Source organism: Ictalurus furcatus, chromosome 1 (assembly GCF_023375685.1).
Source record: "Ictalurus furcatus strain D&B chromosome 1, Billie_1.0, whole genome shotgun sequence".
Lineage (NCBI taxonomy): Eukaryota > Metazoa > Chordata > Actinopteri > Siluriformes > Ictaluridae > Ictalurus > Ictalurus furcatus.
This window is the reverse complement of record NC_071255.1, coordinates 13,115,254-13,140,067: the sequence shown is the minus strand read 5'-3', so window position 1 is coordinate 13,140,067 and position 24,814 is coordinate 13,115,254. Positions and strand designations below refer to the sequence as shown.

General features: G+C 39.7%; 1 protein-coding gene across 2 annotated transcripts in view; it reads right to left on the bottom strand.

Annotated features, from left to right (window-relative positions):
* col14a1a (collagen, type XIV, alpha 1a) overlaps positions 1-24,814 on the bottom strand; it is a 112,680-nt gene that overhangs the window by 51,441 nt on the left and 36,425 nt on the right. For both annotated transcript variants that reach the window (XM_053626898.1, XM_053626907.1), the window contains 13 exons: positions 24,539-24,696; positions 23,457-23,586; positions 23,052-23,194; positions 22,096-22,225; positions 21,738-21,877; positions 21,014-21,140; positions 20,370-20,509; positions 17,708-17,840; positions 17,348-17,392; positions 16,760-16,902; positions 12,395-12,530; positions 6,636-6,758; positions 4,318-4,467 (listed from right to left, as the gene is read on the bottom strand). In XM_053626898.1, coding sequence (XP_053482873.1) covers positions 4,318-4,467; positions 6,636-6,758; positions 12,395-12,530; positions 16,760-16,902; positions 17,348-17,392; positions 17,708-17,840; positions 20,370-20,509; positions 21,014-21,140; positions 21,738-21,877; positions 22,096-22,225; positions 23,052-23,194; positions 23,457-23,586; positions 24,539-24,696 — 1,698 coding nt within the window. The remainder of the gene's footprint in view (positions 1-4,317; positions 4,468-6,635; positions 6,759-12,394; positions 12,531-16,759; positions 16,903-17,347; positions 17,393-17,707; positions 17,841-20,369; positions 20,510-21,013; positions 21,141-21,737; positions 21,878-22,095; positions 22,226-23,051; positions 23,195-23,456; positions 23,587-24,538; positions 24,697-24,814) is intronic.

Genomic DNA, 24,814 nt, shown 5'->3' with positions numbered 1-24,814 from the left:
AAGCTGCTGGAGTGAGAAAAAGGATTAACCAATCAGAATCATGCATTTTTCCTGTTTCTTTTTTTCAGCCAGCTACACTCAGGGATATCAGTGACAGCCAATAAAATACTACATGTTTACTGCAGGACGAGGAAAAAGAAGCGTGAATAAGAGAAAATATCACTTTCCCAGATTACTAGTATATTTTTCAGTGGAACGGTCTTTAAAAGTACAGTATTTATGGCAATGTTATTAATATGGAAAGACTGCTTGATGGTAGATTGTGCCTTAAATGATTGAATATTAAATTGGTGCCATCATCGTTTTTATTCATGTCTGCCAGTTGTGAAAGAGTTGCACTTATCGATATAACTGTACGGATAATGCTGTGATTTTATTTAGTATACTGGCTCATCCCCCCCTGAAATTAACGCCTCGCTATGTCACTGCTCTATGTTACACTCATATAATAAAATATTGAAGTAAAATCTAAATGCTAAATGTGTCGATCAAACATTTACATATTTAAAAAAAATAATAATTGCTGAATGGTTAAAGCTTTGGAGTGTATCCTGGTAGATGTGTCCAGTACATGCAAAGCTGAAAGAAAAGAAAACAAGGTTCAAACAGCATTCCTATCAAATGCTGCTTCTGTAGGGATGCTTCCAAAGGACCGGTCCTAACCAGATATTGTTTTTTTGGAAACCACACAAAATGTGCTGTGTCAAAGAAAAAGAAAAAAGTGGGGGGGGGGGGGGGGACTTTTTTTTTTTTTTTTGGAATTAATACATTTTAGTACAAACCAAAGCCACAAGCCACATGGTCAAGATTACTCAGTACAATATTCCTCTTTTGCTTTACTGTAAAGCAGACTGAGTTCTAATATCTGATTACAGTTTCAGCTCTGATGTTTACTCCCTGAGGATGAATTCTGCTTCTTGCACCATGAATCGTGACAAACATCGACACACATCAATAACATCTGGTGACATGAGTAATCGCTGCAAAAATGTTTAAATTCATTAATTGTAGGATGTAGGAGGCTGAATATGAAATGACAAAGCCTTTTTTGGTTTTTCAGCTGTCCAAAAAACTGGAACACAGCATAAAGATTCAAAACTCTGCACCAAACATATGGCACAATACAGAAGATTAGCCTTCAGGGTTTTGAATAATGCATGCCACAAACCTTGCCTTTCTGATATAAGCTACATTGTTTTAATGAGCTATGTTCATGCTGAGAGGAGCTTCTGGCTTTGGATGATACATTAGAGTTAATCTAGTATTGTGGGTTTAATTATTTAAAGGTCAAATTGATACTATATCATCGATGGAGAACGTATTATGTCAATATTTTATATGCAGTCCCCTCCGAAACGATTGGAATGGCAGGGCCAATACATTCGTTTGTGCTGTAGACTGAAGAAATTTGGGTTTGAGATTCAAAAGGTGAATATGAGAAGAGAGTTTAGACTTTCAGATTTAATTTCCTGGTGTTTATATGCAAATGTGTTAAACAACATACAACATAGCACATTTTGTATCAGACCACACAATTCGTAGTAACGAAACAAAACAAAAATATTGGAACATGTCACTGACATGTGTTTCTTGTTACCCAGGTGTGTCCTGTTAGATTGATTGTTTAAACAATAAATAGCTTAGAACATCTAATCCTGGTTTTAACTTTCAGTTTCATCTGTGAAGACTGCATTTGTTGTTAAAAAGGATAAGCCAACATGAAGATCAGAGAGCTGTCTATGGGAGAAAAACAAGCCATTCTGAAGCTGAGAAAAGAGGGAAAATCAATCCGAGGCATTACCAATACAGCATTTTGGAATGTCCTGAAAAAGACAAAAGACATGAGCAAAAGACACAGACTGGGTCGGCCAAGGAAAACAACAACAGCTGATGACAGAAACATTGTGAGAGCTGTGAAGACAAACCCAAAAACAACAGTCAGTGACATCATGAAGAACCTGCACAGGGCAGGGGTGAAAGTATCACAATCCACCGTTCAAAGAAGACTTCAAGAGCAGAAATATAGTGGGCATACCACAAGATGCAAACCACTCATCAGCAGGAAGAACTGTAAAGCCAAATCGGAATTCACAAAGAAATACAGAGACGAGCCACAAAACTTCTGGAACCAAGATGAACCTCTTCCAAACTGATGGAAAGGCCAAAGTGTGGAGAAAGAAAGGATCTGCTCATGATCCAAAACATACAAGCTCATCTGTGAAACATGGTGGAGGAGGATCTGTCCTTTACTATACTTTTTCTTGCCTAAAAATTTGGTGATAAAAGCTGAAATTCTAAACTCGCGTCTCATATCCATCTTTTAATCTCAATCCCACATGTCTTTGGTGTATAGCACAAACAAATGAGCCTTGCTGCTCCAATAGTTTCAGAGGGGGCGGTATAGTTATTAATACATATAAAAAGCATAGCTAACAGGAGAAATGTGTCCGCCTATATTACTGTATCCTACAGCAGCCTTCCCATTTCTCTCAGATGATGCAAACAGGAGGTAAATAGCTTTTTCAAATAGTTAGACAGTATTATTGTGTCATCATAAGACAATAAAATTTTAGCACTGTCTTCAGTGCAGTGACACATACGAAAACATCCTAGGAAAGATCTGATGAGGGGTGGCAGATATGACAAAAGGTATCTTTCTTCCAAAAGCATCCCAAAACTTTAGCATCCCAGCACTACTCTTGCTTATCTAGGTACGGTAAATTGAGAGAGTGACACAATGGCACACCAGAATTCTTTTGTGTACCCGCAGGCCTGATTGAAAAAAAAAAAACCCAATCTGCTTCCTATTTGATGAGAAAAGCTCAGAAATGTATTAGTTTGTGATACAGGCTGCACTATCACATTTATATGCAAAGGACTTTTATTACAGTAGCTGTGTATCTGAGCATTAATATTCCTTTGGCTGTCTGTCATGAAACCATCTCTATTTCAGAAAGACTTCTTAACAGTTTGATTATCACAGCATCTCAATTCTTCAGTTTAAAAAAAAAAAAGATTAATGGTTAAGAGAAGCACCACAAAGGAACAATTTTCGGTCACAAGACTCATACTGACCATCTTTTCAACACGTTCAGTACTGTTCGCCTTTAGAGTATACAACTTTAGGAGAGTAATGATTTATAATCCTACTGAGAGGATGGATTCCTCTCAAGGTTTCTTCCTCAGTCATCTGAGGAAGTTTTTTTTTATTTATTGGTTTGCCTATTATGGACCTAAATCTACATCTGGATTTCTGTAAAGCTGCACCAAAAAAAGCCTATCATTGTGAGATCAAATTTCGACATTGTCACATCCATCCATAGCTGAGAGCCAAAATTAGCCGTACTCTCTTGGTAGGAGGGATAGCACGTTCTCTGTCCCCTGTCAATCAGAGCAACTCTGGCCAATCACGCTTGCCTGTGAGTTCATGTATGTGGAAGAGGGCAGTCAGCTCATTCCTCCGAGTGTTATGCTGCCCTGTGACCCAAAATGAGCAACAGTTAAAAAAGATTTGGTTGGCTGAATCCATGTGCCATAGACTTTGCTCTCCCCAGTTTGTAGCTGTTGTGTGATATGGGAGAACTGGGAAGTGGGAGGTGAGCAAATTTTAGGGGAAAATGGGAAAAATTTGCTTCACAAATAAAACTGGAGTTTGTGTAACACAAGCTGAGCAATGCTTTACTGTCACTAAAAGAGACAGGAAACTAGTAGCACTTAAAAGGCAGGAGTGTCACCTAGGACATCAGATCTGACCCACCAAACACTGTGTGTATGTGCATGTTAAGGGGAAACACAGTGCCACTGTCTGTATCTGTTCAGAGATCCAAATAATCATACCTGTATTCAGATTTAAACCTGAAGTGGGTGTGGCCTAAAACTGAATGGGTTTTTTTTTTCATTGTTACTTTCTTTTTTTATTCTTTCATTTAAAAAAAAAAATTAAGCACTGTCAGTATGATCTGTAAATTCTGTCTTTGACAGTTTATAATCTCAACTAGGTTCAATTTCCCAAAATATAAACAAACTAGCAGCCTAATTTAACCCACCACAACCCTGACCAGGCAGTTACTAAGGATGCTGAAAATGTGTCAGTACCACATGTTCATGTTAGTTCATGTCACACCTCTGTTCTCAATCAGATGTGCTCTGAAGCTTTCTGGCAAGCTTTCTAAAAACAAATAGTCCTCCTCCTACTCATATCTGTATTTGTATCTGTTTAAAAAAATTTTTTTTTGATCACTTTGAATAATGTATTAGTATTTGTGGGGTTTTGTGAGTGTGTGTGTGTGTGTGTGTGCTTGTGACAGACAGACTCACGTGTCCTGGCTATGCCGGTGAGAGCCTCACTAGAGCCTGTTGTGTATGAAGAAATGACCTTAACGCTGTATTCAGTGCCAGGCAGCAGGTTGAGGATCAGCAGTGTGTTCACATCTTCTCCTACAAACGTCTCCAGCGCAGGACCCGACTCTGAACACAACACAGAACAAACAAGCGATAACACACATCCTCACAAATGCCAGCATACATGCATCGATCAGCCATAAGGATTACAACCACCTGCCTAATATTGTATACGCCTCTCTTGTGTGATGTGTGTTCTGACCCCTTTCTATCATAGCCAGCATTAACTTTTTCAGCAATTTGTGCTACAGTAGCTCTTCTGTGGGATCGGACCAGACGGGTTAGCTTTCGCTCCCCACATGCATCAGTGAGCCTTGCGTGCCCATGACCCTGTCACGGTTCACCGATTGTCCTTCCTTGGACCATTTTTAGTATGTACTAACCCCTGCATACCAGGAACACACCACAAGACCTGCCGTTTTAGAGATGCTCTGACCCAGTCGTCTAGCCATCACCCCTGTCAGAGTCACTCAGATCCTTACACTTGCCCATTTTTCCTGCTTCCAACACATTAACTTTGAGAACTGATTGTTCACTTGCTGCCTAATATACAGTATCCCACCCCTTGACAGGTGCCACTGTAACGAGATAAATGGTGTTATTCACTGTGGTTTTAATGTTACTGCAGATAGATGTATACTGTACATCCACCTCAAACATGCGCACATTTAAATTTCAATATTAAAAAAAAAAATTAATCTGCATTAATTCACTACTTAGCAACGCCATCACACAAACAAATTTCACCTGAAGGGTGTTAATCAGGCAGGGATTTATCTTGCTCTGTTGCACAGAATAGTACAAAAGAAAAAAAAAGACAATCAGAGTTCAGCGTAGCAGAAGACCTAATAATGAAAAAGGAAAACAACACAGTACAAAGCTCACCCACTCCAATAACTTCACAGAAAGATCACAGTCTAAGCAAAAGTCTAGATAATAAAGGAACAGCTGATCCACAAAAATATTAAAGTATAGATTCTCTTGACCCTTAACGCGATACTCGTACAAACGCATACACAAAGCAAGCAGATTTCTGATACCCTATAGCCAAATGAGCAGTGGATTTATGATTCATCTGCAGTGTGTGCAGCTCTGCTTGTTTAAGAAGTTATTAAACGTAGGTGGAGTAGCTACTTCTCTCCACCACAGGCTCCACTTTTAATATAAGTTTATAGAAGCTCAATTTGAGTCCCCGCTCAAAGGGCTTCAATGGAAAACACTGATATTTTTCCTTCTGGTGTTCAACAACCAAAATCAGAGTGTCTGTTTACGGCTGAAAGGAATCCTGCAGATGGAAGAGTGGTCATATTCAGACCAGCAGATGTTGAAACAGATGTCTGCACACACTTAGCTGTCATCAGCAGCATTTATTGAAGTTGGCCTTGTCTTACACATTAAAAGCTTCTTTTTTTAAAAAATAAAAAAAAAAACCTGAAGGCATTGCCATGTGTAAATTACAGCAACTCCAGAATTATTGGCACCCTTCACAAACAAAGGCAAAAAACAAATAAAATGGAAAGAATAACACTTACAATTAGACACATTTAAATTGTAACATTTAAATTGTAAATTTACATTTAAATTGTAACAGAGCAAATCATACAGTAAATATAGAGACTTTATTAGTTTAACATAATATTTTTCAAACATTAGTAGATTTCCCCCCATTTTTACCACAGTTTTGGTCACTTTGCCAATATCCGCTAACAAGCCAGCTCGCTCCTATCACATGGCAGGTATGCTGTTATGGCATGGGGAGGGTTGGGAGCACAGTTGGTAGGAGGGTATACTAACTAGGGAGGATTGGTCGCACGGCAAGTACAGCCAAGACATGAAGCCAGCTACCACATCTGCTGCTCATGCTGCCTCACAGGGCTGTGTAATACATTCTGAGGAGCCCTCTTCCACATACATGATCTAGCCATGATTAGCCAGTGCTATTCTGATTGACAGTGGAGAGAGTGTGCAATCCCTCCCACCCAGAGAGCATGGCAAATTGTATTCCTTAGACTCCCACCCACTGATGGCTATGGCGTAGTTGGGATTCAATCCCCCAATGCTTTTCTGTTGTACCACTCGGGAGCCTTTTATGTAGCGTACTATTTAGGCAAAATGCTGGTTTCAAAATTATAGTGACCCACACAATTAAAATTTGGTGAAGCCTCCCATGGAGAGAACTTTGTGCAGAACACAGGTTCAGGTGTGTATGTGGTTGTAAGCATGAAGATACACACCAGAAGTAGGCTGGTAGATGATCCTGTAGCCCATGGTGGGTGAGGCAGGTGTGTCCCAGGTGAGGCGGAAGCGGTTGTACCATTCCTCAGACACCCTCAAGTTGTTAGGTGCAGTCAGTGGTACTGGCCAGCAAAGAAAAAACATAATCATAACAAGGAACAGCTGTGTTTACTCAAAGCCTACAGCAACTTTTAGCAGACGCTGGTTTTCAATGCAATACCTAACAGGTGCTTCCAGTCTGAGCAGCTAGAACATTCATCATTGTCACATTTGCCAAGCCTCCTAATTCTCTCAGTGTCCCAATTATCACTGTCTTCACCCGGTGTTATCCCCAGCCAAGTTCACAAATCTCCCATATGGTTCTCATTTTAACACACATTTTTATTCCTTTTCATCCTTATAACTTGCATGCCAGCTAATTTAGCCAGCTAATGAATATTTGATCAGCATACATTGTGAAAAGTCTCTCAACTACACTGTTGTTCAGTTTAATCAAGGCATGGTATTATGTTACTTACTGACAGCTTTTATAGCTAAGGTCTCACAGCGAACAATATTCCCTTAACCCATTCATTCAGTTCAGGTCAAAATGACCCATTATGAAAGTTTTACTAAAACTTTAGATCAATATTCGATGACTAAAAGACTACTAAACGACTTTTTCACTGTAACCATTTATATGCTTAAAGTTATTTGGCTACTGTATATATAAGAAAGACTAGATATTATGTTCAGGATATTTTGCCATGAGGGTAACAATGTAAATAAAAGTGAAAATGGGTGGGATGATGCCACCAAGATATATCCCACAAACATGTAATGCCCTGTTTCCATCTATACTGTTTAGGGTGTCCAATAAGTCCAGCATCATAGGGTTAATGTATGTTAATAGATATATACAGACCATGATGTATCTGAGAAAGGAAGAATAAAAGCAATTATTTCTACTCATAAGAATTTGTGTATTGAAAAAATGGTAGATATATTGAGCAATTTCTGTAAATAAAAGGCTTCTTTTTATTTCTATTATTCTCCTGTGATGCTGGACTTACAGGAGAATAGATGGTATGGAACAATGGGACCATTGATAGGTACTTTTTTTTTAATGGTCAAAGCTAGAAGTCTTAAGGGTTCTTTGGCTGTCCATCGATTGGTGTAGAACTCTACAAAGGAATGTGGAAGGACTGCAAACTCTTTGAAGAAGTTATGAACCCTATTCAAACTATTCATAGCAACATAATGGCTAAAATGCTTTTACGGTCATTGCCTAAAAATCTCACATCTCACTATTTGTCACAGAGTGAGTCCTCTTGTGTACCTTCCTGCAGGTTTCATCTCAAATCTCCAAAATCTAACACACCTGTTTTATTTGATCAAGAACTTCTTAAGGCAGTAATTAGATGGTCAGTTGGGCACGATTATGATTGGAGCATAAGTGACATTTGTTATAACCAACAATGCAGTCAGAAACAAGAATAGATCAGATTAAGAAATTGATATTAATCAAGACATTACTGCAAAGAACCAATACAAGCTCCAGTTCATTTTCAATTAGAGTTCACTGCAAGGTGTCATTAACATTTCTAATCAGCGAGTCACCGAACAGTAAATTGTCATTGGAAAGTGATCATTGAGAGTGTGGTAAACATAATCAATTCCATCAGAGGAAATAAGGCTAGTTTGATCACTTCATTACTACTGGGAGAGTGGTGCTGTAATGGATGGCTTTCATTAAGCTTATTAAAGAGTAAAATCAATATTAGGCTGCCTGATTGAAAATGCACTCCACAGAGCCCAGGAATGAACCTCTGGCCTTGGCTAACTGCATCTGCATAAAACGGTTGCTGAAAAGCTACAAGAATGCCGTATTGTCTATGTTTGTGTGTCTGATGTTTGCAGTTTGGTGACTTTTTTTTCCTGATTCACAACTATTGATGTCACGAGAACCCATACTTTGGTACCAAGTCAGTACCAACATTCTTAAAACGTGACGGTACTTGTTTTTCTGCAGTAGCGTAGGTACCATTGGTACTGAAGGTACTGAGGTTGCAATTCTTCCGGAACTGATGGGGGCAGCAAATGCGCGCAAGTGTTTTAGTCGGTCCACAAGTGGTGAAGAAGAAGAAGAATGCCTACAAATTACAGAAGATGGCGACAAGTTTAGCTCTGCCCCAACTCGTTGAGAAGAAAGGTGGTCCATTCATCCATCTTCTACCGCTTACTCCTTTTCAGGGTCATGGGGAGCCTGGAGCCTATCCCAGGGAGCATCGGGCACAAGGCAGGGTACACCCTGGACAGGGTGCCAATCCATCACAGGGCACAATCACATACTCTGGACACTTTAGAGACGCCAATCAGCATGTCTTTGGACTGGGGGAGGAAACCGGAGTACCCGGAGGAAACCCCCGCAGCACGGGGAGAACATGCAAACTCCGCAAACACATGGCCCCGGCGGGACTCGAACCCCGGAGCCTGGAGGTGTGAGGCGAACGTGCTAACCACTAAGCCCACGTGCGCCCACAGAAGAAAGGTGGTAAGCGTCGAATATGGAAATACTTCACATTCGAGGCGGATGACAACAAACATATAATTGGTGCTCTGAAGCCGGTGTGCCACCGCTGCTATCGTTCATTTCAAACAAAGCGAGGAAACATCCATTTGTTTGAAAAGGGATGTTTGTTTGGCAAAGCACTTGAAAGACAGGCACCCTGATCTCTTCAAAGAATTCCAGGTGAGTGAGTTTCAAGTCATATTAATATCATATACAAACTGTAAAACTCCTAATCCTTATCCTGAAACACAGGCCCTGTATTATATTTGTTTGAGGCAGCTGGCATTGTTGCGATGAAACAAGCTAATGTGAAGCTACATGTAATGTTAGCGATAGCCAGTTATTTGTTAACGACGCTAACATATTGCAGTGTTATAAACTACCTCCTAATGGGCCACCATGCATCGCCATTCAGCCCGTGTCCTGTCAGCTAAATGTAGCCTAATGTCACTAATAATTATTCAAATGTTAATGCTTTTAATAAATCTTTTTGGCCTTAAACCATGTCAGTGAATTCAAGCTAATGCTTGCATTCAGAGTATAAGGAGTGTGTGTGTGCGCGTGCGCGTGTGTTTAGGAGTGCACCTTAGCACCTGTAGCCTCCACTGTTTTATTAGTCATTGTCAGACAGTATCTTTGATAACTAAAATCTCTCCCACTGTTCGCCAGTATCAGCTAGAGGAGGATGTCCTCCAGGAGTTTTTTTACACACCGTGGTATTGACTTTGGTATCGAGTATCGGTATCGGTACCGAATACTAGATTTTTGGTATCATGACATCCCTATTCACAACAGAAGCAGGGTTTGTCTTTCTTGTCATAGCATTGTTTTCATTGTTGCTCGTAGTTGGCCAGAGAAACTGTGGCAATAAAATGCATTTGTAAAAAGTCTGTTTAGTGGTGTCATATCTGTAGAGAAGCTGGAGATGATGTGAGGCCTGTAAGTGGATTTTTTATTATACAAACTGCAAGTACAACAAGTTTAATTATCTGAACACTCGGAAGTATATCATTTTTAAGTAACTCTTTACATTAAGGTTCCCTTAACTAACATTTAACTCAATTAGTTAGCATAAATAAAATGAAATGTAATAAAATGTTATTTATATTTTCAATGAAACCCAGTTATTTTTACCACAAGTACTATGATTTACTTTAAAATCTCAGTAGATCATAACAAACCTCCTGCATGACCTAAAAACTGTGTAAAAATGGAGCGAGCAGCGTGCTCAACTGCCCAAAGTGCAACAGCACGCGCTTCCGGGTTTTTCAGTGATACTGACTTTGCCCCTGTTATATTATTGGATGTCTCCCTCACGTGTCATTATTCTTCACAGCTGTTTATGTTGTACCTTTGATTCCGTTAAGTATTTAAACCCCTCGTGTGTCTTTGTTCAGAGTGAAGTATTGTTATTGTTTCTACCGTACCAATCCTTTGATCTTTGGTTCTTTGTTTCATGGTTTTTGATCTTGTTTATAGCCTCGCAGTTCACGATTCTTGTCCTAGCCCAGTTTATGCCAGTTTGCTGATCGCTTTACGATTTGAATTTGTCAGTCCGTCTCTTCAATAAAGCTCTTAACTGCACTTGCGTCCATATCATATTTTCATTACATGACAGAATACGCCTACAATATGGTTGCAGCAGAAAAGCAGAGGAGACGTCACGCCAGGGAAACCAAGAAACCATGCCAGCATTTGACTCGATCCAGTTCATTTGACTCGAGCCTGGCAAACCTCAAGCCCAACAAGAAGTAGTGGCTAGGATTCATTTTGTCACGGTTCTTTGGCCCAGCCCGCAAGTGGGCGAAGCATCTGGCCAGTACAGGATGCAGTGGGCTTAACAGTATAACTTTTGTGGGACTATTTGTAACCGAGGGGAGTCTAGAGTACACCCCCAACCTGGAGGATCTTTTGGTGGGACCAGCATAACGAGCGAACCTGTTCTGCTGTTCACCACCTATTATGAGCAGGCTGACAGGGCAGCCTCCACAGCCCAGCTCTAACCAGAGGCTGACAGGGTGGCCTCCACAGCCCAGCTCCAGCCCCAGACCGACAGAGCAACCTCCACAACTCCAGAGCTCCAGCCAGAGACCCACGAGGCGGTCTCCCCTGCAGAGCTCCAGCTGGAGGTCAACGTGGCGACCTCATCTCCTGAGCCCTAGTGTGAGAACTATGAAGTGGTCTTTCTAGCTAGGTTCTTGCTAGAGATCAACGAGACAGCCTCCTAAACCATGTTCCTGTCTGAGACAGACGAGACGGCCTCCCACGCCATGTTCCTGTCTGAGACCGATTAGACGACTTCCCAAGCCATGTTCCAGTCGGAGGGTGACAAGCGGTTCCCTGTTTTTTGTTTACTTTCTACATGTGTGTTTTGTTATGATTTATTGTCTTGTCTCCGCCCCTGTTACGTTATTGGATGTCTCCCTCATGTATAAAGACTATACTTCACAACTGTTTATGTTGTACCTTTGATTTCGTTAAGTATTTAAACCCCTCGTGTGCCTTTGTTCAGAGTGAAGTATTGTTAGTGTTTCTACCATACCAAGCCTTTGATCCTTGTTTCTTTGTTTCATGGTTTTTGATCTTGTTTATCGTCTCGCAGTTCACGATTCTTGTCCTAGCCCAGTTTATACCAGTTTGCCGATTACCTGACTCCTCGCTTTGTTTTTGACCACAGTTTTGCTTTATGATTTGGATTTGTCTGCTCGTCTCTTCAATAAAGTTCTTAATTGCACTTGCATCCATGTCATATTCTCATTACATGACAATTAGGCAAATGTTTTGCCTTTAATCAGGCATTCACATCCACATACAAATTCACTTCTCTCATAACTTAAAATGTAACAAAATATATTAACTTAGCATCTTCGTTGGCTTTTTAACTGAATCTGGATTGAAATTGTAGTGCACCCAAAAATAGAAACCCAGCAAATGGAAGTAGAAAGACATCATGGCAGCGGTGATAAGTTTTCATATAGTATTAAATTGATCATAAATCATAAATATTATGTTTGATACAGTTATTAGGCTTCCGTTATGTTTTGTACTCTCTCGTATAAATTGTACTAAAAATCAACTTCTAGCAGTTTTGGCAATAAAGTCAATGTCATCACTTTTATAATACACATATAGGTCACTGACAAGCTATCAAGTTAGAGCAATGTGTCATTCGTAATGTGGCAGTAGAGGACAAGAGAAGAGACTCACATGTACGGCCAATGGAGGACAGAGAGAATGCACTATCTTCCCCCTCAGGATAAATAGGGTTAACTGTGATCTTGTATTCTGTGTCTGAGAGGAGAGGCTGCAGCATCACACTCTTTCTATTGCCTGGGACCAGCACCTGGAGTGTAGCAGACAGAAAGGTATACATTTTCATATAAAAGTTTGTAAAGTGCAGATGTATCTTGGTTTACTTTCAGGAAGGTTCACTTAAGGTGGGTTGCTTACTGAAATGTGGCAGTTACAATGGAAACAAAGGGGGCTATCGATATTGCTGTAGTCACTCACAGACATATCATCAATCACACACACACACGTATACACACATATACACACACACACACAATCTTGGAATTGTTACTATGTGAATACTTGTCTATGTGTGATGATAATGTGGTGGTCAGGCACAATTTGTGTCAAGCCAGGAAGTATGGAAATAATGTTTCTTAGATAACACTGCATCAATTATCAATTAATCAAATAATACTTAAAATTTTATGTTGTATAAACCTTGACCTTTTACAAGTATCACTCATAAAAAAAAAATGAATGAATAATAAATAAATGGACTGTCCATGTGTAAGAATACTGTGCATCAAAGATATTAGTAAAAAGGAGATAAAATATGGGTAAAATAAATTTTGATGACCCAAATAATAGAAAATACCATTTCCCAACGAAACATAGCACTAAACATAGCTAAAAATAGCACTTTTGATGTAATAAATGTAAAAATGTACAAAACACAGTTCAGGACTGTTACATGAAGCATCTAATTTCAGAGGTAAAAAAAAATCGGTCCTCAATGAAAAACTAGTTTGGCATAAAAATCATTGTTACTTGATTCTGTAGAGTTTTGTGTAGAACATTTGGACAGATACCAGAGACATGCTGCACAGAGAATGGCAAATAGTCTAGTGAGCAAGAGAAATCAGGAAACTGGTTTATGTAAAATTACAGTAATGGTCTCAAGTATTTTGTAGGTGTTTTACATTTGATATTTTTCTAAAATCAGACAGGAAAGGGATTAAAAACTATTACCTGAATTTACTGAATGGAAAACAGCTGTCTTGAATTATTCGAGTTGACCTAACCTGGCCTATTATGTGATCAATTCCTTACCAAGTTACATAACTTACATTACCAAGCTGCTTACCAAGTTTCATAAACAAAGGGATGGACAAGTCCTCATTTTCATTCATTCAACCTCGGTAAGGGTCGTGGTGGATCTGGAACCCATCCCGAAAACATTGGGCACAAAGAGTCACCGTGGATGGGATACCAGTCAAATGCAGGGCACCACACACACACACACATTCACACACACACACACACACACACACACACACATTCACACACATGGGCAATCTAGTGTAACCAATCCACCTACTTGTATGTTTATAGACTGTGGGAGGAAACCAGAGAACCTGGAGTAAACCTACATGGGGGAACATATGAAACTCCAAATAGTACCCAGGACCCTGGAGCTCTGCAAACATGTCACTGGGATGGACATGTGTTGTACTGAATTCTTGTTTTGCTAGAATCATCAAACTACTGACTATTATCAACACTAGCCAGTATTTGATTATTTAAAGAAATGTTTAGGTTTAAAAGTTGTTTATGCAAGTTTTTAAAACAAAACTATCACTGGTAAAAATGATGAAACCACGGTATGCAGCATTAAATCAGCTGAAAAATAAATGACAGTATTTAAAAAAAAAAAAAACTATTTAAAATGAGAGGAGCAGAGACTAATAAACTTTTTATTCACGTTTGTGGGGAATGACTTTGCCAATCACAACTGTCATTAAAGATATGATCAACACAAAATTCCTTTGAATATTAAAAAGATCTGACTAGCATCTGACTTAGAACGAACTTTTTTGATCATGGCTCATTTCATCTCCGTTGTGTACAACCTGCCATGTTCAATGAGCCTTATCAAACATACACTCAGTCAGCCACTCTGCTGGAGGTACACGATCCCACAGAGCTCCTATTAGTGGAGCTGTCCACCAGACCTGTGGTGCTGAAACCAGATGACTAGTGCTGCTTTCCTTATCTCGCACTCTCCAACTCTCTTTGAAAGTCTCTCTCAAAATGACTATGTCCTCATATGACTCCTCTCCAAGAGCAATGGAGAATGTATTGTTCTCTGGTCTTCTACTTCTTCCTGCTCTCCCTCATTTTTTTTCTTTTTTTTTTCATCTATCCCTCTTACCACGTCTCTGTGGCAGTGACCTAAATGTCAGTTGAAGAGATAATGGAATTTCCTTTGTCCTGCTCCTGCCTCCTTTATCTTTCTCTCGGCTTGACCTGCAGTGGCTCACTCTGAGAATTAAAACCAAGATGTGGCTGATGGTTAGACATACATGCCAGCACAGAGTTGGAAAAATAATTTCAAGCTGTTTCCTTAAGGATAGCTAAATATTTTATCTTCGAGAAACGGGGGGTCGGATGACTTCTCTCTGTTGGCCAGATCTGATTTTCAGGTTTAGCTGAACAGCACCATGGCAGATTATAATCGTGGCAAGCCAAGGTCGAATCATTGTCAATAAAATGTACTTTAAAAATGACTGTGGCATTCCAAATGCAGCACCTGCTCAAGCTCTCAGAAGGATTCTGTAGCTAAGAAATAACTGATTCAAGAGGCAGATGTGTTTATACTACAGGGAACAGTGTTGAAAATACCCAAAGGGCATTGGGCCAGAGGCATTCCTTACAGCAACTTAAAATCGAGAGAGCATAAACATCTCAAGGGCTACCTATATTAGTGAAAAAGAAAAGCACAGCTACATGCATATGAATACTAACTGAGAGATAGATTGATAGAATTTTTCAGTATCTACAGTCAAGCTAAATAGGAACGATGTAGTTACAAGTGTGAGAGGAAGGTAAGTCTGTGAGTTTAAGGGAATATGATTACTTCCGAGGCTTTCTTACTACACAGTGGTAATAAATTTCTCATGTTATATTTTGAGTCAAAAGAAAGTCCTGACATTACAGGACCTCACTGGAATACTATATGTGGGACTGTCTCTCTTTCTGTGTTAATGATTTTTTTTTTCTTCTGAGACGTCCATGAGATCGTTTCATCATCCAGCCAAAAACGTTTTAAAGTTTTGACAAGTGATTGTTTTCTGGTTTCTGTAAGTGTGGGCCTGTTTTTAAATCTTAGTGGGGACCAAATGTCCTCACAAGGACAGAAATATCTGACAGTTTGATTTTTTCATTCTTCAACCTTCATCCTGGTAACGGCCTCATCCTAGTCATGATCGAAGTGGATCTGGAGCCAAGTAACACTGTGAGGTGGGAGAATTCACCCCGGATAGGATAGTCCAGCACAGGGCACAATGCGCACACACACACACACACACACACACACACACACACATTCTCACCCTCATTCACACCTAGGAGTAATTTAGTATAGCCAACCTGCCTACCTCCAAGTTTACTGCACTGTAAACCATAATGTTGTGTTTCCTTAAACAATCAAGTAATCACGACTAAACATTACTTAAAATGTTGCATTTTAGACTCATAAATCAAAAAGTTTTATTTTTAACTTAATTACCTACAAAATACATAAACTTAAGATTTCAACTCAACTCAAAATCATGATTTATTAAAATAGCTCACTCTGGTCTTTCTTTGATGTGATTGGCCATGAAAGGAGTTCCACCTGGCAACAAGAGAACTAATGCACTGATTGGTAGATAATTATAAAAAGAGGTCCTCTTCATCTCGTCTATTGCTGGTACCGGTGTAGTGAAGTTCAAGAGTTCATCATGAGTAGGAGAGATGACTCTGTGTGTGTGTGTGTGTGTGTGTGTGTGTGTGTTTACAAAGAAATGGCAGTCATGTAAAGGATGTACACTTTATGAACGTCAAGTTAAGTAAACTTAACCATTTAAGTACAGTCTACATGAGCACCAAGTTAAGTGAACTTAAATCTACAAGTTTTACGAGACCCCATTACTCAACTACGTTGAGGGAACGAGTTTACTCAGTCAGTTGAGTGCAGTCAACTTGTTAGGGTTTTCAGTGTGGAAGAACCCAGAGGACCCAGAGAAAACCCATGTGAACACAGGGAGAACATGCACAGAAAGTCCACACAGACAGTAACCCCAGCTCAGGAGGGAGTCAGGGACCAGCTGTGAGGTGGCTACCCAACTACAGCCTTTTTTGTTTTTGTTTTTTTAACTAAAAGAGCCTAAATGTTTTCTTTTGGTTACTGAGGTTAAGGTTAGGGTTATGTTTATGTGTGGACATTAATAATTATGTCACTAGAAGGTCCTCACAAGGATAGTATGACCAATATACTGTGTGTGTGTGTGATCTCACCGACTCCTCTTCACGGTCTCCTCTCTCACTGACGTAGGTCACTCTGTACTCCTCCACATCTGCATCATCAATGTCCCAGCTGACCTGCAGACTGCTCGTGGTCTCATCGTCCACCAGCAGGTTAGTCACTCCCAGCCGCGTCACTGGAAAACACAGCTCAATGTGTTACCTCTACTCGTTCCCTAACACTCTACCGTTCCTAATTCAACCCCACCCGAAATAGGCATCACAAAAAGGCAACAGCAGGTAGTGAGACACTGCTAATGGAAACCTGCCCACTTGCCACTAAACTAATGTAATAAACTATTAAAGCACAAACAATTCTGAAGCGCAAATGATTAAGCCACTTAGCAGGCTGTGCCGCGGTGCTATCTCCTGAAGCAGTAAACAATGTTTCTGCTGGAGCGGTAAACAAGTGCCATCTGGCTCGTCTAGGATACGAGTCAGAGAGAAAGAAGCTGGGAACTGGGAACAAAGAGGCTCTCTGCCTCTCAATCTTTCTCCCTGCGGACCTGAGCACAAGTTTCCTCCGCTGTCCGATTCACACAGCACAGCAGCATGACCATACACACATCAGTCAGCACTCACCTGGTGGGGTTGTAGATGGGAAGGCTGTGGTAGCGGGCATGGGCACTGGAGAGAAAAAAAATAAACAAGGTTTATGTTAAGGTAATATAGACAATAGGGTTCAAAAGTCCACTACCAGGAAATGGTATCAAGGACTTGTCCACAACCAGGAAATGGTATCAGAGGACTTAACTAATTTAAACAAAATACCATAGTAGTCTTTAAGACTAATGAAAATACATAATTTATTTAATGAAGCAAAGAGTAGGACAAAATGTATTTCAGATATATAACAATTAAAAAAATATATCTTCGCCCTGTATATTCTTAAACAACCGAATAGCCAAATGTCACCAGATTTTTTTTCATGCGATGTCTTACGTGTGGTCTCTAATGCAGGTACAGCACTGCTCTCAGCCTCATCTCTGTAGATAGCAGACAGCAGCACTTCATACTCAGTAAGAGGAGAAAGATCATTCACCACATAGGTGTTTATGTCGCCTGATACGGCCACCTTTATAACACAAACAGAAAAAAAAAGATGTATAAATAAGACATGAACAGAAAACACGACTGCCACGGCCTGCATTTAGACTAAAAATAGTATTAAGAGTAGAAAAATGAGTGTATACATAATTTCATATATATTTGGAAGAGGTGTAACCATATGGTGTATCGTATATCATTAGATAGGAGGCTCTCGATTCAATACTTCCACATATCAAACAATACATCGTGTGTGATAAATCTGAACTAAGCACAGTGTTTTTTTCTGCTGATTCAATCTGGGTTCAAGAAATCACAGCGACGAATGGGACACGGGATTCAAAAACACATCTCGAGCTGCAGAGAGCTGCGTGACTGACAGCACGACTAGCTAGAATGAGAAAGTCCCTGTGGTTCAGACACGCCACTTTGTCAGTCCGTACAGGATTTCGCAGAGTTTTTTTGTGATTGTCGCAGACCAAAATGCTTGATTTTGCTGCGTCTTTTTTCAAAATTTGCGATGCAACCTGCGGAATATTTTGTGATATTTTTTTTTGCAGAAAACTTCTTGAATTGGTGAAACTGCAATTGCACAATACCGTTTTGCACGATCTTTCACAATGATGTTTGTTGGTAAACGAGACCTTTTAGCTGTACTCATGTTCGACGCATGTGAATCAGCCGGCTTTGACTGGATGTGCATTGTGATGATGTCACGCGATGCGTCTTGGCCCAAAGCTGCTGAATATCTGTGGTAATTTTGAAAAATCGCATGCTTCTCCAAATATCGCGGTGTTTCCTTGATTTTGCGTTCATTTCTGCGATCGCAAAATCCTGGAGGTACTGACTTGTGAGTCGCCACCAGCGAAAGCTTAGCCATGTTACATTTCATTCCGTTCTAATGCGCAGCTTTGGTTTCATTATATATTAAACACGTATAACACATTATACGATCATTGTTAGGATCACTATTTCATTTCAGTTATTGCACTTTGTGTACTGTTGAATGTTTTAATCAGTTGAAAATGGAAACTCAAGGTTGCTTATTTTTACTGCGTCGAAAATGCATTGTATTGAACCCTATCATCGTATTGTATCGAATTAGAATTTTTTGTATTGTTACACCTCTAACATTTGTGTATAAAAGTTATATAAAAGTGGCATATTTTTACTATAAATAATGGCAAAAAAAAAAAAACAGCAGTAGCACCAGTATACCACCAATGCAAATAGAGAAACCACCACGGAAACAAAATATTGTTTGATATTTATCAGCAGTTGCATGCAGATGATTCTGGTTTTACATTTCATCAAAGCGAGTCTGAAGATTGGAGAAAATATATCTGTGGCTGTGGGTCATGGAGCTCCATTCCAGCCCCATCTCATGTCGTGTCATTATTTTCTGCTCCGACGGCTCTCAGTAAACATATTGACCTGCAGCGCTATCTGTAAAGTACAGCTGCACCAACTCCCGGCCAGTCATAAAAACCCCTGATGCATTTTACCACACCCACAAACACACACACACACACACTAATAATGTTCTATACCATGTATTGTAGCAAAGAGCTGAAGTAAATTCATTTGGATAAACATGTCTGATCATTGTGTGTACTGGTAAAGATATATATAATATATAATGACATCATATTTGTTGATGGGGGGGCAAAATCAGTTCGTATATAGTTTTCCAGGCCATAATGAAAAACTAATAAATAAGACTCAAGTACCTAATAAATATAATGATATCAAACACCCGTATAAACGTATATATTCTTTAAAAACAAAAAAAAACAAAATGTTCTCTTCAAAATGTCCTTTCTCCTATTCGGCCTTAATCAATTTTTTATTTCCATCTGTCAGGAATTCATGGCAGAATTGTGTGGAGAGGAATAGCATGCTCCTGGACCTGATGAGAAATGTAGTGAAACACTCACAGTGTTTCACTATTTGGCTCAACATTTTTTTTCTGGTAGAAACTGGGAAAATGAAATTCTTGCTGAATACCATGCTCAGGTGAGGGTCAGAGATATTGGAACCTTCAGGTCTGTGGCATTTTATCTTTGCACCAAACAGCACTGCATGGTGATGAATGTGAGTCACCGCACCGCTGACAACTCATCCGAATGCTTCTACTGTGCTGTTGATCATTTATGATTATTACAATGCTTCAGCAAGTATTTAGAGCCTCTGTGTCTGCCATATATCATATACGTTCAATTGTTTTCGAATATACAGCTGTCAGGGCAGCGCCAAATTGAACTACATTTCCAGTCAGCCCCAGCACATCACCTTTCCCAACCGCTATCACCTGTGTCTCGTTTTACCCTGATTAGCACCTCTATACAGCAGAAGCTCTAGTTTGTAAGCACTTCGTTGTCAACATGTTCGTGTGTTGCTGTTTGTACCACTGTCTCGCTCGTGGTCTGCATGTTTTGCCTTGAATCTCTTGTTCAGGTTTTTGATTCGTTGTTTGTTTGCACCTTGTACAATAAAAATCTACGATTTCATCCGCCACCTCTACAACATCCTGACAACAGCGTGGAATATTTCTGACCTGTTTAGTGTCTCCTCCTCCAAAGGGTCTCCAGGCAAGTTTATAAAGCTTGACACCGTCCCCTGGTTGTGTCCAGCTCACCCGGAAACTATTTGGTGTCACCTCATCAATCCTAATGGTCCGTGGAGCTGGAACGAGTTCTGTGTGACATCAAGATGGAGAACCAATCCAGTAGTCTTATTAGCCAGAAAACATATGCTGCATATTCTAAAAATGGCTCTAGCCACTAAGTAAGCCTACAGTACACTGACATCTGCATTTTTCATTTTTTGCTTAAACATAATCTGCATATTAGCATATGTTTGACTGATTTTAGGCCTGAGTAAATTTGCTGAAACAGCTGCTGCACTTACTTTTTAAAGATAGAGGAACGCTACACAAAACTGTTTTGTGCTATTAGATTACTGAGATGACACTGGCGGACTGCCGGTGAAAATGATGGTAGAGATCTATCATTGACTGTAGATAATGAATGCTTGCTGAGTGTAATAGACTACTGCATCAGCGATAGTACTTCATGTGGAAACGAGAAGGTTTCTGGGCCAAATCTGAGCTCAGGCCAGAAGAAAATGCAACAGCAAATTATGCAGTAAAATGACTTTTATTATCGTATTCTGGATGGATCTTGAATGAACTATTCTTACTTGTGGTGAAGACTCCCTTCAGGGGTTCTGACTGATCCCCATCATACACAGCAAACACAGATACTGTGTACTCTGTTTGAGAGGCCAGGTTCCTTAGGTACACGTTCGAAACTGGACCTGTTTCAACCTGAGTTACAAAATATAACCACATTAAGTATTTGAACACAGTTTATAGGAACACAGTCTCCATACATAGGGGAAATTAACACTTTTTAGTCTTCCATATATATATATATATATATATATATATATATATATATATGTATTTATATATTTCAGATAGCCTTTAAGAATGCCGTTGACAGAAGAAGAACATATTGGAATCATTCTCATGGCTGGATCGTGACGCTGTCGACTTTAATAGGAAACATGGCAAGCACATCACATACACAACACTGCTGCCAAACTTATTACTGGGTAGTGTGTGGGAATTGGTAAGAACAAAATTAGGGGAGAATACAAAAATTTTGTTAGAGGAGCACACTGTACATATACAGATTTGTTTCCTTTAGTCTAGTACGATATTATATTATATTAGCTACCACTTTATAGTGTAGTCAGTTAATTTTCCAGACAAGCAAAACACCAGCAACACGCTGGAGCTTTCACTTGTCCAGTGGGCTAACTAATAAATTGAGGATTTGTCCACACCTGTAAGTCATCATGCAAATGTATATAGTATATAAACATCTTTATCAGTTGTGTATTATAGATAATAACCTACCTCATTAGTTTGTGCACCGTTACTTTGGCCGTACTTCAGCCGATAGCCATTGACTGCGCTTGACGGTGTGTCCCAGTTGAGCCGCACCGAATTGTGGTCCACCTCAGTGACACGAAGATTACGAGGTGCCCTCAGAGCCACTGAACATACACACGAAATCAGACTATGCCAAGAGCGCGAAAGAAATGCCCAATGATCATTTCAATTGAGTTTTAGTTCACTTTACTTGCATCCTATTGAGTTACCGAGTAAATGTTAAAAAATACAATCCAGAATTACTTTCAGCATTACGTAAGATTTTGAGTCATGAGCGAGACAGCAATATTTTGTGTGAGTGTTTCGGGGGAAAATCACTAACAGGTGGTCTCCTGCATAGTAGCAGGATCACTGGCCTCGTCTCCGAACATGGCATAAACTGTCACGGTGTACTCTGTATCCGGACTTAAACCCACCAGCCCAAACTCTGTCACGGTGTCTGCTACTTTGACCTGCAACACAAAACGAGACCGCCACCGGCATCTTTAAGAAAATTCATTAGGGCTTCAATCCACCTGCCTCCTCAGTGGTTTATTAATGAAAACTCCATTTACTCAATAAGGACTCGGCACACTTTGTGCATCGCAATAAGCGTGAAAGCATTGATCGCTTAATTCAAGTGTTCTGAAAGTGGAACAGTCAATAAATGTGGCTCGACTGCATATAGCTAAAAAAAAACAAAAAAAACCCAGCAGCGTTAGAGAAAACAAACATCTCTAACAGGAATGCACTGATTCCAATTTTTTCAGACCAGATATGAGCTTGCGTACATGTTTATGGTACTCGCTGATAGCGATAGCGATACGGATACTAAAATGAGTAAGCTACTTATTAGTATTCATCAATCAGGGCTGTTACAGACCTTTACCCTTACCTGTGTTTGTTTGTTTAAATAGTGGGTATAAAAAGTGCACATGAAGATGTTGTAGCTCTTCCTGTTGATATTTCCACAGCGCACAGTTTGCTGCCTGCTTTGTTTTGATAGCCATCATTAATTGTGAAATAAATCCAGATTACTGTCATTTTGCGTCATCTGTCTGTTTGCATTGGCAACATACACTAGGTTTACGTCACATAGTATGACATGGAATCAGATTTTGGTACCTGAGAATGTTTTATGAGTATAAAAATGCAAGTAAATAAGCACAGTATCAGACCCATGTCTTGATACTAGTAGCAGTATATATATATATATATATATATATATATATATATATATATATATATATATATGTATGTATGTATAACCCAAATATACATATCCTGCTCATTTCTTACCTCAGTCTCATCAATAGCTTCACTGCTTAGAGGTGCATACACAAGCATGTACCCAGAAACCCCTTCTGTAGGGTTCCATCGAGCACGCATGGCGTTGTGAGTCACATCATACAGCTCCAGACCACTGACCACAGGCATAGCCACTGAAAACACACATGCACGATTACTATATACTCAGATATTACAAAAGAGTCATGGCAAAACATGTGGTTAAAAATCTAATGGTGAATCCAGGTGTGCATGAATAAACTTTACTAGTGTGCGTAATAAAATTAGATGGCATATGCTATGAGGTTTCTATAGGAAATACTGAATATGTAGTGTGGATGTGAGTATGAAGTATTTTAGAGATTTCAGTACGCATACCTTTGTGTTCACGTGTGCGTGTGTGTGTGTGTAACTCACGTGTGGTCTCCCTGCCCCTGAGAGCCTCACTGGCCGAGTCTGTGTACACAGCAAACACAGCGATCTCATACTCAGTCAGGGAGCTGAGGTCTTTCACCACTGCTGAGGTCTCGGTGCCGTCCACCACAACCTAGTGTTAAATTAGACTTGATTTTGCTTTCATCTCTTGGAACTCATATCGAGAGGTTGTAGGACTAATACGCATTAGCTCCAAACCTCTAGACGTGTCTAGAGCAGACTGCTGTAGGCGATCGGCTGATAAATATTTTGCGAGAAGCAGAAGGTGGTTACAGAGAAGGCTCATATATAAGCCATATTTCCTGCCTTGTCTACGGTGGCCAAGAGATGCATATCACTACACAATTACCACAATGCAATACAAAATCCCACAACACAAAACCAAATCTGAATTCAAATCTCAACCTAAATGTTTTCTTGCAATGGAAACATTTCCTCTTAATAATTCAAAAAGTTTCTTTTTTTTAATACTTACTAACCTAAACGTGCTAAGCTGTGGTACATCAAGCTGCAGGAATGAGAAAGGAATAAGAGTGTTTCTTCTTTATTATTAACACCGCACACGAATCGTCCTGGCATCGTCCCAATATTATCACTCCCGGGGACAATGGAAATGTTAACAGGATTTGGGGTTTTAGTGGTCTGTTACTTGAATGATTGAGCAGCTGACTTACTGATAGTGTTTCTTATTTTTAAAAGTTGCCTAGACTTATAGTATACTTAATCTACTTAATTTTAAGTATATACTTAAAATTATACTTATATACTTAATTAAAAATATACTTAATTTTACAAGATCCATCAATCACTAATTTTCCATGCAATGGATCTCTGAAAAAAATAAATAAATAAAACAGTATGTGTGATTGGAGGAAGACTTGCCGATATTTTTTTCACCCCAATTGCAATTCACCTGGTAGGCAGCAGAGAGGTCTAAGTATTTACAAACTACACCTAAAAATTTTAGTATCACTTTGGCCGTTAACATATAATTTATAGTCTAAAAGGAAATCGGAGGTCAAGTGCTATACTCTAACTAAATCATAGACCTATTAGACGCTTACTTCTTCTGGCTGACCTCCTTTGCTGGGATAGTAAATCACACGGTACTTCAGAACACTGCCTGGCGCATGGCTCCAGGACACACGGAAACTTCGCACAGTCACTTCAGACGTCACCAAGTCCTGAGGAGCGTTTGGTGTGTCTTCAGGGACTGAATCTCCTGAAAACACAAGTAGAAATGGCATTAGAGGGATTACAATGACAAACTCTATCGGTCAGTCGGGTAACATTTACTTTAATAACAGTACAATCATCTCAAATGTTTTTGGCAAAATGAA